General features: G+C 42.3%; 1 protein-coding gene across 2 annotated transcripts in view; it reads right to left on the reverse strand.

Moving 5' to 3' along the window:
• Positions 1 to 1,750: 1,750 nt before the first annotated feature.
• Positions 1,751 to 14,585, reverse strand: part of STRN (striatin) — a 118,318-nt gene continuing 105,483 nt past the window's right edge. For both annotated transcript variants that reach the window (XM_044288548.1, XM_044288547.1), the window contains 3 exons: positions 10,239 to 10,340; positions 8,421 to 8,507; positions 1,751 to 5,542 (listed from right to left, as the gene is read on the reverse strand). In XM_044288548.1, coding sequence (XP_044144483.1) covers positions 5,373 to 5,542; positions 8,421 to 8,507; positions 10,239 to 10,340 — 359 coding nt within the window. In that variant the 3' untranslated portion in view covers positions 1,751 to 5,372. The remainder of the gene's footprint in view (positions 5,543 to 8,420; positions 8,508 to 10,238; positions 10,341 to 14,585) is intronic.

Below are 14,585 nucleotides of genomic sequence, written 5' to 3' on the forward strand. Positions count from 1 at the left end.
AAAAAAAAAAAAAAAAAAAAAAAAAAAAACAAATTTGCACCTCCCACAGATTGGAGGTAGGTACTTCAAAATTAAATCTAGGCCAGGGCAGCTACTACCTCGATTTGCATAACCTTACAGCTTGTCCTTCTTGGTGTTGAATTTTTTCCAGTTGTGTGAACTACAGCGACATGAAAATGTGTAAAAAGAAATCCTTTAAAAACTTGATTTCAACAATAGGCCATTTTCTTACAATCACTATTGGGCATCTCCAACATGAGCCGAGGGCTGAAGTTCACTTAATGCCGTGAATAGGCTCAGATGTCCTGATGTCCATGAACACCTGGGCTCTCTCCATCACTGATTTATGGCTTTCTATACATACCACAGGAACAGTGGGCAATCATCTGCAGGAGTGTGGGGGCAGTTAAGAGTTCCTGCACCCCCTTGAGCAAAGCCCAGCTATTAAACGTGAGCTGCTCAATGGAGATTTTAAGCAAAAGACTGTCAACATGAGACATTTTCTTGAAATCCGGTATAGCAGGGCTGCAATGGGCATAAATATGGTCGCAGCAGGATTCAGTCATTTGCTGTGACTGTTGCACCCGAATTGCAAAAAAACAAAAAACAAAAAAAACCACACAGCATTTTTTATTTTATTTTTGCAATCGCATGTTGCGCCCACAAGTTGTGCTGCAACCCTATTCATTTCTATGGCAGCCCTGCTACACTGCAATACTTAGGCAAGACCTGTGTCAAACCCAAAATTGCCATGTAGCCGTACCCTAGTCCTCTAAGTTGCACGGTGAGGCTTCAATGGATCAGACTTCGAGAGTTTTGGCAAGATGGCAATCTGGATGCAAAGGCAATACCTTAAACTCTATCACGTTCCTCAAACCAATTTTTGCAGCGGCAGGGTACATTATCCTGCTGAACAAGGCAACTGCCATTAGGAAATACCTTTGCCATAAAAGGATGTACTTTGTTTTTAACAATGTTTAGGTGTGTCAAAGTAATATCCACATAAATACCAGGAGCAAAGGTTTCTCAGAACATTGCCCAGAGCACGGCACTGTCAGCTTGTCTTCTTCTCCTAGTGCAGTCTTTTCCTTAGGTAACCAACATATGCAAACCCTGTTCACATGATGTAAATGTGACTCACCAGATCATTCCACCTTCTTCCAGTGTTCTATGGTCTAGTTCTTATACTTACAAGCCTCCAGTATTTTCTCCACAGGATAAGAATCTGATCATCAATGGGGATCTAAAAACTGAGGCCCCCAGCTATAATGAGGATCCTGTGTCTCCATATAAATGGGGTGGAAGTCGAGCATTTGTGTTATTACTCCATTTAGCTCTATGGGACTGGCAAAGAGAACACAGTACGGTGCTTGGCAGTCCCAAAGAGATGAATTGATTGCTAGCGTGCATGCTAGGCCGGTGAGCTGTTGGGGTTTCAGTAATCGCTCTTATCCTACAGCTAGAGGACATGTTTAAATCCTGTCAGTTAAAAGCATATATTGCAGAGAAGTCCTCTAGAACTTTTTTTTTTTTTTTTACAGCGTATCATTGATAAATCTGCAAAGAGCAAGGAATTTTGAGCTGCAGATTGTTATTGGAACACCCCACAGCCAGAGGAAGCCATTCCAATAGCGCTGGAGAATGCACACAATGCACCACTAGACAAAATGCAATGAGATCTCATCAACATATATTCATAATTTTAGAACTCACAATGCCATTTCACCATCTACATATCAATAACAACCCATTCATCCAAGTGGTCTTCCCTTTATTAAAGATTGAAAATAAAAATTACCATAGCAAGTTGACTTTACCCAGCACTCATTCATATTTATTTCAATTCACATAACCAATACTCATAGATTCAATGGAGGTTTGGACCAAAATGTGATTTCTCCGATTCCACGCAGTCGATTGCAAATCTAATTTCAATGTTTCAAAATTTCTACAGTCCAAATATATTGTCTATATATATGTACACATTCACAAAATAATGGTGGAACATGCCAAGTATTGGATATTGCATGTTCTAGAGTGGAAACAAATTCAAAAATGTGCATTTTACTGTTCAACTAAAATGGATGCCCTCACGCGAAAACATTTTTTTCTTCCCTAAATTTCCAATTCCTTATAAAAATTGTGAACACTGGAACATACATATACGACTTGCACATAAATTTCTCGAGGACGTCTGTATCAAATCTTGCTTCTGCGTATATGGTCGGTAGATTATTTCTTCCATAAGGCTCTCTCTACTAAAGGCACCTTCTGTCCACTTTGATTACTCCTATAATTAAACTACAACAGATGGCAATGTGGTATTGTTCTATCTTGCTTGAGTTTAAATAGACATTTTTCGTTACATTCAGGTTTTAATCAACTAAATGTTACAGTCAGTAAAACAAGCATGCCAACTTAAGATGTATGTACATCAATTGAAACAGCTGCAAATTGTATTATAGTATGTAACAGCAAAATACTCAATGTCATACCCATACCATTATCTTTGTGTACACTTAGAAGAACTCAATACAAAAAGATTAAAATGCACCCCTTGAGTCATCCCATACTCAACACATTTAATATATGTTTACAATATATATATATATTTATATATAATATACATAGCTTTTTTTAGAATTTCCAAATAAATCTTTGTAATTACTTAGTCTAAAAAGAAAGTAAGAAAAAAAAAAAATGAACAAAAAGTCAAATACACAAATAATCCACAATTTCAAATGTCTAAGTAAAAAGCCACATAGTTCACTTCTTTCCTTTAAACAAACCGAAGATATTAAAATCATTGTGTTACATCAGTGGCGTTTCAGTTTGCTTCTTCTTAGATGTGCAGCCATTTAAATGTAGTTTGCACAAATATCACTGTTACAAGAGGCCAACAGTGTTCCCAAGCCACTCTGAGAAAGACTAGCAACAACCAAAGATCAGTGTATAATGTTAAAGTCCAGGTGCATTGTTCTAATGGGGCGACAAGATATGTTGCATTAAAAGAGGTCTTCGGGGTGTTTAAAGAGTAACTACACTTTTTATTTTTAAATTTTTGAGATGTAAGACATTTCAGGAGTATTGATCGGCAGGGGTCTCAGCTCTACCACCACCAATCGTTAGAATGAGGGCAAGAAGCGCTCAGCCGAGTGCAGCTTCTCCTCATTGAGCGCAAGACTGTAGACCGTTTCAATAGAAAGTCTATGAGCACAGCTACAGTCTTGCACTCAGCAGCTAGAAGCTGTGCTCGACTGAGTGCTTCCAACACCTCGTTCTAGCAATTGGGGGGAGTCTCAGAGCTGTGACCCCCGACAAATCAACACTTTTGATTTGTCCCTATGACATATCAAACATTTAAAAAAGTGTAATTACGCTTTAATATTGATGACCTACCTTCAGGATAGGTCAATATCAGATAGGCAGGGGTCTGACAGCTGTCACCCATGCCAATTAGCTGTTTAAAGAGGCTGCAGCGCTCCTGTGAGAGCCGCAGACTTCTCACAGCTAACAGAGCACAGCACCACCAATTTGATAGTGGCTGTGTTTGGTATTGCAGCGTGGGCCCATTGACTTGAATGGGATCGAGCTGCGCTTAGGCCAGGGATGGGCAAACTGCGGCTCTCCAGCTGTTGTAAAACTACAACTCCCAGTATGCCTACAGCTATCAGTCTACAGCAGGGCATGATGGGATAGTTTTTAACAACAGCTGGAGAGCCGCAGTTTGCCCATCACTGGCCGAGACCATGTGACCAAAGAACGTGACGTCCCAGGCTTAGGAAGAGGCGAGGTTTCTTTAAAACAGCTGATGGGTGGGGGTGTCAGGAGTCAGACCCCCATCAATCAGATATTGATGATCTATCCCGAGTTCATCGATATTAAACAGCCAAAAACACTTAGTTTCACAAAGATGACATCAATCACTAAAAAAAAAAAAAAAAAAGGGATGGTAGGAATGGTGTGTTTGTGTGTGGGGCACATAATTTTTCTAAGTAAATGTAATGCAGCAGCACTATCAGCTCCTAGTGTAGTCACCATGGTTCACTACACTATATATTAATAAATATATTTTTGAAGAGTCTACTGAAATAGTGCCATTTAAAAAGAGGGTTGTCTGGGGTTAGGAAAAAAAAGAGTTTATAAACTATACCACACTTGTCCACGTTGACCTGTGTTTGGTGTTAGAGCTCAGCGTCTTTAACATGACTAGAGCAGAGCTGCAATACCAAACACAGCTTATGGGCAAGTGTGGCGTTTCTAACCTTAGACAACCTGTGTAAACATTACATCTTAATGGCAGCAATACATTTAATGGTGTGCACATCTAATAACAGATGCACAAAAGAGTGGGCACCAAGCTCAGGAACAGCACAGGAATGGGGTCATTTATTTCCTGTGTCTAGTGACAAAGATCATTAAACTTGATAAATTCTTATGTACAAGTATGAAAAGCAGAATTGCAAAGGGGGCGGGGGGCATTATAGATTTGTAAAAGTGTAAAAAAAAAAAACTAATGGAGACAATGTAAAACTGATGCTTTGGGGAATCTCGCGATCAGGGCTAAAAACCCCTATAGAAACACTACCGTTCTGACGACGCCAACAATTGAAATTGATATTTAAAATGGACCTTTCATGTATTCAACACATTTATCCCTTTTAGAAATTTATTTTGGTATTTTACCCAGAAGTACATTCAAAGAACACAACACAACGGATACTAAACAAAGCAGTTAAAATAGAAGGTGTGTTCTTTTGTCTTGTTTTTACACTGAGTTCACTTGTTACTAGCAGCCCCAATGGTCTGGGAAATGCTTCCCTTCTCAATCGACAGTGCCACTATGAGAAGGATACACAATGAGAACTGTCAAGTAAGAGGTCTGTAATTTCCACCAAATACGCTTGCAGGAGCTGTAAGTGAGAAAGAGGAGTGGTAAGGACTTGCCCCAATGTGTTTCATATATTGTAGTTATTTGCCATCCCACAGGCCAGGTTTTTTTTTATTTTTATTTTTTACATTGTCCCATTTGCCATAACCGCAAAATACGCCAGAGGTTGGAAATTAGTTTGATCCAGGCCTGCCTGGTCAAATGTGCACTCTTAAAAATAAAATGCTGCTATACTGTAGCTCAGAGGTCATTTGAAAGACAGAATCCTGGCTCCAAGCACGAGTCGAGTTCACAGCACCCTGAACAAACCATTCATTTAGAAAACAGCACCCCGCAAAACTAAGCCCACAACATCTTATCCTGATTATTGAACACAAGAAGAAAAGAACGGCCGGTTAAATCAAATCTTCAGTCATTAGTAGCTTGTCTCTGGTTTCATGTGGCTGCTTCAGTAAATTAAAAACTACAGGTAAGCATGGTGTCATACAAAAACTTTGGCAAGAGCATCTGCGCCCGCACTGGCTATGTAGCACTTGGATGGGTGGAACGCCACATCATAAATAGATTCATCCGATTTCTTGCGGTGGGCAGTGAACTCCTGTATGCAGGTCTTGCTCTCCAAGTTCCACAAACGTATAGAACAGTCATGACCTTAAATAAAGAAACATACGTTAATGGTCTAAAATCAATAATCGGGTGTACATGAAATTTTTTTAGGAAGCGAGGTGCCCCAAAACAGTACATTCACAGTGTTCATTTTTTAAAATATAGTAAATGGAGAATGGGTTGGTGCCGTCGTATCTGCGAGCTAAGAAATGATCCCTGTGTTGTCTGGTTTCCTCCTGAGACTGGGCGAAGCCTTTAAAGGGGAACCCGTCATCAACGTTATGCTGCCCATACTAACGGCAGAATAAAGTAGAGACAGGTGAGTTGATTTCTGCGGTCTGTCATTTATAGGTTAAAAGTAAGTGGTTGCTGAGAACCAACATCACAATCATTGCAGACTGGGCCTGGAAAAGAGTCACAGCCATCTGAGAAGAGTCATGGTTATTCATGACTTCCTGCTTTCCCGCCCACCTGCCGATGACTGACAGTCTTCTACCGAGTTTTCTTTCTTTCTCTCTAGGAGAGAACTGCCAATCATCAGCAGATGAGCAGGAGATTATGAATAACCATGACTCTTCTCCGGTAGATTTGACTCTTTTCAAGGCCTGGGCTGTAACGATTATAATGCTAGTTGTCGGCAACCACTTTAAGCTCAAGAGAGACACTCCGCTGACATCAGCATTTCTGTCACTATTTTATGCTGCTCTCAGTGAGGTCAGCATAAACTCGATGACAGGCTCCCTTTAAGGTTTATGCACAAGTGGATAACTGTGGTTTGAATGGGTTTTCTTACACAAGCAAAAGGGCTCTGTTGTGTTCCCCAATAACCGTGTCCCTTTTTGTACATGGGTGTATTCTGATATTACAGCTCAGCTGCAATATTGGATACAGCTCATGGACAAGAGCAATACTTTTTACAGGAATTGAAAGGGTTGTTTACATTTGAAAATAACGTGTCAAAAACCCACCACTGTGCAACCCCCTGAACTAGAGTATGGGGTGCTATTCTCCACTTATGAGGTTCATAAATTAAAGAGCACTAGCTCTCAATCAGCTGTATCAAGTCTTCTGCACCTGCTGTATAAAGATAAGGTCATTTGGGCGGCACTGTCTATGAAAGTGGTCTTTCACTCACTGCCTTCTCGAAAAGCTGATCGGCAAGGTCCCGGGTGTCAGACCCCCACCCATCAGATACCGATTAGCTATCCTGAGGTCATCAGTAAAAAAAAAAAAAAAAACCTTGGAAAACCCCTTTAATCTTCAATAGTATACTGCTGTCTCTCAAGCTGCAAGACACACTTTTGTATTGACAGACAACAAACACTGTAGTCACACTCTCTTATCTGTACTGAACAGGATATTAGGAGGAAACTAATATACCAAATGTGTGAGAGGAAGAAAGAGTGGACAAATGGAAGGGAGTATAATATGGGATCAGGAGAGCAGTTGTAGATACAAAATGGGTGGACATCTTCAATGAAGGCTATGTGCAAAATTGCTTCTTTTCATTGTAGATGCACTAGATGCAATAAAAAAAAATATATATAATTTGGGTTACAAAGGTGTACATAGCCTGTAAGGATAGTACAATATCTATTCCCTTGTGTTCCATACTGTAACGAAATCTGAGGTTGACAGATGAATAGATCTCATATTTTCCTAAACTTACATCATCAATAGCTAATTGTATAGCAGTGGCTAATCGATCTATTAAGGAAATGCAAATGGTGCCTCTAGATGCCAGCCCGTCTGAAGACTAGGTGAGACACTCCACATTCTCAGAGGAAGCCCCCATTTAGCACTGGATAATTGCAAACCATTTGGGCATCCTAATAAAGACCTGGGAGGGGGATACTTAAAATGCAGAGGCACCCTAGACATGTTGGCTGCTAGACCAGTGGGTGGTCTAAGCCATTCAGTAGATGAATGAAATAATAAATCGGAAGCCATAACTTTGACCTCATGGCACCCACAGTCTCAGAACCCTAAAAATGTGTTCAGCCTGACATGGGCTTCAGGCAGAGTCTATGCACGCCATACTGGACAGGAGGCATTTCCAGTATTCAGGATCTGGCCTTCTGGAAATCATAACTCAATCACATTTGGTGTCTGTATGACCGGGACGGAGCGACTCAGATTATGGGATCATACCTGTACCCGCAGTCCCTATCATACAGCGAGGAATCGCCGTGATTCATATTGCCACCTCAGTCAGTCTTCTGGGAAGGTGCGGCAGAAACCGGAATAATATCAGACGTCCCAGAAGGCCGGACCGAAAGGACGGAGGGTCCCTCACAGCCCACCCCTTGGCTGAGGGGGGATAAAAATGGGTGCTTGGTAACAGGTAATGGTCAGCCATTTTGGGGATCCACATCGTTTGGAGTGACTGCCCATATCTTCAGCTGTCCCCACAGCCGGAATATTACTGCTGCATCTCAGTAAGCCAATATTCTGTATTGTACCCCTTTTATTTTATCTGTTCACTGCATTGTTATTGTATGTATGTTTAGTTTTTATCTTTTATCTGACTTTCTTTTTGTATTGCATTGTGTATTAAATGTAAACATGCTCTTTCGGAGGGAATAACGTTACCAGTAGTGTTTCAGAGGACTTTAGGTCCCATATAGATGACCTGTGTTACTGTGTTAAATTTGGGTTGAGAGAATATCTGAGTATAGGCCCCTATTGCCTTATAGTATAGGCGGTGGCAGCTATTGTGATAGAAAATATTGGGGTGTTAGAATCTAGGGGAGTAAATTAGCATAATTCCATCATCTAGAATAGGTGGGTGGGAATCTGTGGTAACTTGATGAGCTCACTAGTATAATTCACCCCAATGACGCGACCCCTGACCCGTGGCACATACTATTAAAATGTTCTACAGAAGTGATGAGTAACTTTAATCCTTGATAGCAATACTTACTGCCAGACATCAGGTACAATCCATTTGGATCAACGGCTAAACTTGTTACGGCATCTAAATGTGCAACCATTGAATGGATGAGTTTTCCTGGAGGGGGAAAATAAATACATTAACATAAAGATAAAAATGATTAATAACAAACTGACATCATGCTAATAAAGCGAGATGTTTCTTAGACTCTGTTCACATCTGTGATGAGTCCTTGTTTGCAATTGCAAATTTTGCGCTATTTTTCATCAAAATGACTGAACAAGGCAATGGAGAGGTGATCGGTCTGGCGCAACTGATACATAACAGAAGCTGCAATCCATTTTCATTACGAATGGAAACCATGGTGCAAACTATTAAATGAACATATGTTCAAGTGCCCTAGGGGGACTAAAAAAAATAAAAAGTTTTGGCATCTTCCACTTATCTTTCAAACACTGTCATAATAACATTACTGAAAAATACATCTCTTGAACCAGCCTCCACAGCAGACCTGCCCCTACTCTAAACTTCTGGAATACCTGGTCTACTCTCGTCTCATCCACCATCTCCCTATTAACGTTCACCTTAACCCTCCCCTCTTTACAATCTGGTTTCCACCATCTACACTCCATTAGTGACAAATCACCTCTGGACAGCCAAATGCAACGGTAACTACACATTCTCCTGGATCTCTTTGCAGCACTTGACAGTGCTGACCAGCTTCTTCTACTCAGCGTGCTTTAATCTATTAGTCTTCGGGCTCATGCACACAGCCGCTGCCTATTTTGCGGATCCGCAAAACACAGATACTGGCTGCATAATAGAACTGTCCATTCACACCCTTATTCTTCAGAGCCTGATCCATCATCCAATAGTATCCACCACAGATATTGTTTGGTGACTGGTTTTTGTGTCACCCCCATCTCCTCATAGATCGTAAGCTCTTGCGGGCAGGTCGCTCATTGCATTTTGTTTTGTTGACTTGTTCGTTTCTACGTCATTTATGCTTTTGTTTGCACATTAACCCTCTGATTGTAAAACACTGCAGTATATGTTGGCGCTATAAAGATTATTATTAAAATCATGCCACCCTCCCCAATTTTACATATAAAAGTAAATAAATAACTAAAAACAGCTGGTCTAGCCATGTCAGAACTATTAAAAAACAACATGTTCATCCAGCACAGTGAATGCCATAAAAAAAAAATATATTAAGTGGCCAAATTGCTGTTTTTTGGTCACTGTAACCGCTGAAAAATAACTGATTAAAAAGTAATCAAAAAGTCGTAATACCCCCAAACATAAAAACTAGGGGAGATTTATCAAACTGGTGTAATGTAGAACTTGCTTAGCTGCCCATAGCAAACCAATCAGATTCCTCCTACAATTTTTCACAGCTTCTTTGGAAAATGAAAGGTGGAATCGGATTGGTTGCTATGGGCAACTAAGCCAGCTCTATTTTATACCAATTTGATGAATCTGCCCCTAAATGCGCAAATGCAAAAACTGGTTTATATACAGAAGGACAATATATTGTAGGAACCTTTCAATACAGGAAGGTAGTAGGAACACAGGCCAAAAGTAGTTTCAAAATCGGAAACAAAAGGAAGAAAGGAAACAGCTGGAGAGAACCAAATGTTTGACAATGAATGCTTCAGAAGATCGGACATGTATTACTGCGATTGCTACAACAGCAGTATTGTTAACTATCATTTTCATACAAACTTGTCTCATAACCATTATTCTGTACTTTTACCAGGTATTTCAGAGAGGAGATCAAGTCCTCGATATTCTCAAAATATGCCAAGCATCTCAGGACTGTAAATTACATAAAGCTCATATCCATACCTGTGTTGTTATCGTAAAACTTGATGTGACGATCTTCATGAGCAGTGATGGTAATTGGAAGAGTTGGATGGCTAATTACTCGGTTTATCTGGCAGCTAGATACTACGGGAAACAAGTCAAGCACATTAGTCTCCATAGACACACAGCATTCACCAAATCTATTTAACCGCCTCCGGACCGCCTAACGCAGATGTGCGGTCCGGAGGCGGCAGCCCTGCGCACGACGACGCATATACGAGTCATCTCGCGAGGGCCGGGATTTCCTGTGAACGCGCGCACACAGGCGCGCACGCTCACAGGAACGGAAGGTAAGCAAGTGGATCTCCAGCCTGCCAGCGGCGATCGCTCGCTGGCAGGCTGGAGATCTGATTATTTTTAACCCCTAACAGGTATATTAGATGCTGTTTTGATAACAGCGTCTAATATACCTGCTACCTGGTCCTCTGGTGGTCCCTTTTGTTAGGATCGACCACCAGAGGACACAGGTAGGTCAGTAAAGTCGCACCAAACACTACACTACACCCCCCCCCCCGTCACTTATTAACCCTTTATGAACCCCTGATCACCCATGATCACCCCATATAAACTCCCTGATCACCCCCCTGTCATTGATCACCCTCCTGTCAGGCTCCGTTCAGACGATTTTTACGGATCCATGGATACATGGATCGGATCCGCAAAACACATGCGGACGTCTGAATGGAGCCTTACAGGGGGTGATCAATGACAGGCTGGTGATCACCCATATACACTCCCTGATCACCCCCTGTCATTGATCACCCCCCTGTCATTGATCACCCCCCTGTCATTGATCACCCCCCTGTAAGGCTCCATTCAGACATCCGTATGATTTTACGGATCCATGGATACATGGATCGGATCCGCAAAACACATGCGGACGTCTGAATGGAGCCTTACAGGGGGGTGATCAATGACAGGCGGGTGATCAATGACAGGCGGGTGATCACCCATATACACTCCCTGATCACCCCCTGTCATTGATCACCCCCCTGTAAGGCTCCATTCAGACGTCCGCATGATTTTTACGGATCCATGGATAGGATCCGCAAAACACATGCGGACGTCTGAATGGAGCCTTACAGGGGGGTGATCAATGACAGGCGGGTGATCACCCATATACACTCCCTGATCACCCCCCTGTCATTGATCACCCCCCTGTAAGGCTCCATTCAGACGTCCGCATGTGTTTTGCGGATCCGATCCATGTATCCGTAAAAATCATACGGACGTCTGAATGGAGCCTTACGGGGGGGGGGGGGGGGGGGGGGGGGGTGATCATCCTGATCACCCCCCGTCATTGATAACCCCCCTGTAAGGCTCCATTCAGATGTCCACATGTGTTTTGCGGATCCGATCCATGTATCCATGGATCCGTAAAAATCATACGGACGTCTGAATGGAGCCTTACAGGGGGGGGTGATCAGTCACAGGGGGGTGATCACCCTGATCACCCCCTGTCATTGATAACCCCCCTGTAAGGCTCCATTCAGACGTCCGCATGTGTTTTGCGGATCCGATCCATGTATCCATGGATCCGTAAAAATCATACGGACGTCTGAATGGAGCCTTACAGGGGGGGGTGATCAGTGACAGGGGGGTGATCACCCTGATCACCCCCTGTCATTGATCACCCCCCTGTAAGGCTCCATTCAGACGTCCGCATGCGTTTTGCGGATCCGATCCATGTATCCATGGATCCGTAAAAATCATACGGACGTCTGAATGGAGCCTTACAGGGGGGGGTGATCAGTGACAGGGGGGTGATCACCCTGATCACCCCCTGTCATTGATAACCCCCCTGTAAGGCTCCATTCAGACATCCGCATGTGTTTTGTGGATCCGATCCATGTATCCATGGATCCGTAAAAATCATACGGACGTCTGAATGGAGCCTTACTGGGGGGTTATCAATGACAGGGGGGTGATCAGGGAGTCTATATGGGTGATCACCCCCCTGTCATTGATCACCCCCCTGTCATTGATCACCCCCCATTCTCCATTCAGACGTCAGCATGTGTTTTGCGGATCCGATCCATGGATCCGTAAAAATCATACGGACGTCTGAATGGAGCCTTACAGGGGTGTGATCAATGACAGGGGGGTGATCCGGGAGTCTATATGGGTGATCACCCCCCTGTCATTGATCACCCCCCTGTTTTTAACCCCCCCCCCCCCCCCCCCTGTAAGGCTCCATTCAGACATTTTTTTGGCCCAAGTTAGCGGAAATTTTTTGTTTGTTTTTGTTTTTGTTGTTTCTTCTTACTAAGTCTCATATTCCACTAACTTGTGTCAAAAAATAAAATCTCACATGAACGCACCATACCCCTCACGGAATCCAAATGCGTAAACATTTTTAGACATTTATATTCCAGACTTCTTCTCACGCTTTAAGGCCAATAAAAAGCCAGGGCAGTATAAATACCCCACATGTGACCCCATTTCGGAAAGAAGACACCCCAAGGTATTCCGTGAGGGGCATATTGAGTCCATGAAAGATTGAAATTTTTGTCCTAAGTTAGCGGAAAGTGAGACTTTGTGAGAAAAAAACAAAAAAAATCAATATCCGCTCACTTATGCAAAAAAAAATAATTTCTATGAACTCGCCATGCCCCTCACGGAATACCTTGGGGTGTCTTCTTTCCAAAATGGGGTCACTTGTGGCGTAGTTATACTGCCCTGGCAATTTAGGGGCCCAAATGTGTAAGAAGTACCTTGCAATCAAAATCTGTAAAAAATGGCCTGCGAAATCCGAAAGGTGCACTTTGGAATGTGTGCCCCTTTGCCCACCTTGGCAGCAAAAAAGTGTGACACATCTGGTATCGCCGTACTCAGGAGAAGTTGGGGAATGTGTTTTGGGGTGTCATTTTACATATACCCATGCTGGGTGAGAGAAATATCTCGGCAAAAGACAACTTTTCCCATTTTTTTATACAAAGTTGGCATTTGACCAAGATATTTATCTCACCCAGCATGGTTATATGTAAAATGACACCCCAAAACACATTCCCCAACTTCTCCTGAGTACGGCGATACCAGATGTGTCACACTTTTTTGCTGCCAAGGTGGGCAAAGGGGCACACATTCCAAAGTGCACCTTTCGGATTTCGCAGGCCATTTTTTACAGATTTTGATTGCAAGGTACTTCTTACACATTTGGGCCCCTAAATTGCCAGGGCAGTATTACTACGCCACAAGTGACCCCATTTTGGAAAGAAGACACCCCAAGGTATTCCGTGAGGGGCATGGCGAGTTCCTAGAATTTTTTATTTTTTGTCACAAGTTAGCGGAAAATGATGATTTTTCTTTTTTTTTCTTTTTTCCTTACAAAGTCTCATATTCCACTAACTTGCGACAAAAAATAAAAAATTCTAGGAACTCGCCGTTCCCCTCACGGAATACCTTGGGGTGTCTTCTTTCCAAAATGGGGTCACTTGTGGCGTAGTTATACTGCCCTGGCAATTTAGGGGCCCAAATGTGTAAGAAGTACCTTGCAATCAAAATGTGTAAAAAATGGCCTGCGAAATCCGAAAGGTGCACTTTGGAATATGTGCCCCTTTGCCCACCTTGGCTGCAAAAAAGTGTCACACATGTGGTATTGCCGTACTCAGGAGAAGTTGGGGAATGTGTTTTGGGGTGTCATTTTACATATACCCATGCTGGGTGAGAGAAATATCTCGGCAAAAGACAACTTTTCCCATTTTTTTATACAAAGTTGGCATTTGACCAAGATATTTATCTCACCCAGCATGGTTATATGTAAAATGACACCCCAAAACACATTCCCCAACTTCTCCTGAGTACGGCAATACCACATGTGTGACACTTTTTTGCAGCCAAGGTGGGCAAAGGGGCACATATTCCAAAGTGCACCTTTCGGATTTCGCAGGCCATTTTTTACACATTTTGATTGCAAGGTACTTCTTACACATTTGGGCCCCTAAATTGCCAGGGCAGTATTACTACGCCACAAGTGACCCCATTTTGGAAAGAAGACACCCCAAGGTATTCCGTGAGGGGCATGGCGAGTTCCTAGAATTTTTTATTTTTTGTCGCAAGTTAGTGGAATATGAGACTTTGTAAGAAAAAAATAAAAATAAAAAATCATCATAATTTTCCGCTAACTTGTGACAAAAAATAAAAAGTTTGATGAACTCACTATGCCCATCAGCGAATACCTTAGGGTGTCTACTTTCCGAAATGGGGTCATTTGTGGGGGTTTTATACTGTCTGGGCATTGTAGAACTTCAGGAATCATGACAGGTGCTCAGAAAGTCAGAGCTGCTTCAAAAAGCGGAAATTCACATTTTTGTACCATAGTTTGTAAAC

The sequence above is a fragment of the Bufo gargarizans genome, chromosome 4, assembly GCF_014858855.1.
Source record: "Bufo gargarizans isolate SCDJY-AF-19 chromosome 4, ASM1485885v1, whole genome shotgun sequence".
Lineage (NCBI taxonomy): Eukaryota > Metazoa > Chordata > Amphibia > Anura > Bufonidae > Bufo > Bufo gargarizans.